Raw genomic sequence first — 2,458 nt, 5'->3', positions numbered from 1 at the left:
TTGATTAGACCGAGAAATTTAGTTTCTCAATTCAATAAATAATGAAGAAATCGACTATGAAACGGGTGAAAAGATTTTTTATTTCGGTTGTAAAAGAGAGGAGACGAAATCGGAACGGAAACAATTAGGTCGTAGTATTTACATAATAAACAATAGGGAAGTAAGGGCGTTTTGTGAACAGTAGCTACTTGTAGAGGGCGAGGGTACAAGAAGGCCAGCGGGTGGATGGAGAAAGTTCATTTCGAGGATTGGCGAAAGTATTGGCACAAGAGTTTTAGGACAGCGAGTGGATAAAAACGACGAGAACAACATTGTTATATAAATAGTGAATTACGCGTTTCAACTACTTAGTAGTATCCACCGCCATATCCTCCGTATTGGCCATCATGACCTCCAGATTGGACACCGCCGTGAGATGGGACGGCGTGGGGACCAGAATAGGCGGCAGCTGCGGCGTTGTGTTGGACGGTTCCTGGTTCGTTGGTGTGGATCTTGGCGCGGAATCCGTGTCCGTCAGCGACGTAATGGACGGTTCTGGATCGGCCATCGATGTCGTGGATTTGGTAAGATCCAACGGCGTGTCCGGGTCCACCAGATTCGTGACGGCTGTTCTTGGCGCCATCGTGTCCAACGATGTCGTATCCGAAGGAATAGTGACCGTGCGGCTAAAAGTAAAGGATGGTCAGTTTGGCACTAGAAATGACGGAGAAAAGGATGGCAAAGAAAGTGGGTACTTGTTGTTTTCTGTAAGTGTGGCTGGATCCACCGTAGTGTCCGGCAGCGGCGATCGCCACGAGGGCCGAAACCAAAAGGAGCTGGTCGTCAAAAAACAGATCAATTATTAGTAATCAATATTATCCGATTAATTTCTCATTTTTTCCCCTTTCCATTTCACTTGTACAGAGTTTAGGGATAATATTTTCCTAGTTCGGCTGTCACTAACGAGTAAGACGCGTTATTAGTTAAGACACGCACCACTTAAAAAATTATTTTTGAAAGGGAACTCAAGCGAAAAATGTTATAATAAGAAATAAAAGGAATATTACCAGATTTACACATTTTGATTCCAATTTGATATATTTTTGGCATTTTAATTAAATCCTGAATCTAGCTTTTTACTTATTTAATAGTACAGAATATTTTGTAATAAAGGAATTTAAACATCTTATCTAATTTAAGGACCTTATGGTAAACTTTAATATATTAAAGTTTACCATAAGGTCCTTAAATGAAATCCTGGTGGTTTTTATCAAGATATATATATATATATATATATATATATATATATATATATATATATATATATATATATATATATCTCTCTCTCTCTCTCTCTCTCTCTCTCTCTCTCTCTCTCTTGATAAAGCCCACCAGGATTTCATACTTAGAGGTATGGATCCTTGAACTAACAGTAAACAAAACTCTAAGTTTACAACAGAAGTTCTAGTATATGAAATTTTCGAAATTTAGTGGGAAAGCTGTAAAGACTTATACACGAATATCGCTCTAAGTTTTCTATCAAGTTCAAAGGCAGTGGCGGACTGGGTCTAATATTTTGGGCTGCCAGAAGACAAAGGGCCCCAGCTTTAACAACTATAACGCTATCATGTTTGAGGGGCCCACTTCATGAACGGTCCTTGGGGCCCACCTGCCATCGGGCAGGTTCACCCTATGGCCAGTCCGCCACTGTTCAAAGGTAAACATGAACGGTACATTTCCTTAAACTCGACGCGAATACCCCCAATAGAATATGCCATTCCTTTTAGCTTACCTTAGCAATCATGTTCGTTGGAGGTGTTGGAGTGGGTATCCTGTTCTGTTCGAAAGAAAGTAAGAGACTGATGGCTGAACAATACTTTTTCCTCGATTATATAGTGTCCAGGAAATAAGAGAAAGTGTAGGGTGTGTTGGACACGGGGAGTGGACCGACTCTCCGCCGTGTCACCCTGCCAAATATCGCCGGACAATTAGCTAACGGGGAAAGAACAGAGGGGGGGGGGCACACATTCACTTTCTAGCTCTACCCGAATGCTTGACCTTTAAAGTTAAATACCCGCTGGTAAAAAACGAATTTTCATCGCGTCATTGGTTTCTCGATTACGACCAAATAGTTCGCTATATAATCAGAATCGAAGAAATGTAATAGATTTCGGTTATTGGGGGTTTCAGGACCGATTTCATTTGAATGTTTTTTACGCTTCACTGGTGATACATTTCTCGCTTTCGTAATGGACGGATTTTGGCGAGTAGGCTTCCGTAGTTTCTTCGCGCTCGAAGCCCGGTCATTTCACGGCGGTTTTTTCGCGTTAACATCGGTTCCAGACTGACAATTGCGGACCGATAATTGTCGCCCCCACCCTAACCGCGACCACTTGGAAGTAAGCTCGCGGAATTCGTATTATAAACGCGTATTTAATTACTTTGTAATTTGCATGAGGATAGAGCACGCGAAATACCT

At 41.6% G+C, this 2,458-nt stretch overlaps 1 protein-coding gene across 1 annotated transcript; it reads right to left on the bottom strand.

Annotated features, from left to right (window-relative positions):
• Positions 1–347: 347 nt before the first annotated feature.
• On the bottom strand, positions 348–1,783 carry LOC149925642 (cuticle protein 10.9-like). The gene is made up of 3 exons (XM_090161800.1): positions 1,772–1,783; positions 735–815; positions 348–665 (listed from the first exon to the last, which is right to left on the bottom strand). The coding sequence occupies exons 1-3, from the start codon at positions 1,781–1,783 to the stop codon at positions 348–350; spliced, it is 411 nt and encodes a 136-aa protein (XP_090017926.1).
• Positions 1,784–2,458: the final 675 nt, after the last annotated feature.

Source organism: Leiobunum rupestre, chromosome 10, assembly GCF_980474605.1.
Source record: "Leiobunum rupestre chromosome 10, qqLeiRupe1.1.hap1, whole genome shotgun sequence".
In the NCBI taxonomy this organism is placed as follows: domain Eukaryota; kingdom Metazoa; phylum Arthropoda; class Arachnida; order Opiliones; family Sclerosomatidae; genus Leiobunum; species Leiobunum rupestre.
This window is presented reverse-complemented; position numbering and strand designations above follow the sequence as displayed.

Bases quoted from the DNA above. Each gene is read 5' to 3' on its own strand.
- LOC149925642 (XM_090161800.1), bottom strand. The intron at 666-734 runs GTACCCACTTTC...CTTTACTTTTAG, and splicing joins ACACTTACAGAAAACAACAA to CCGCACGGTCACTATTCCTT.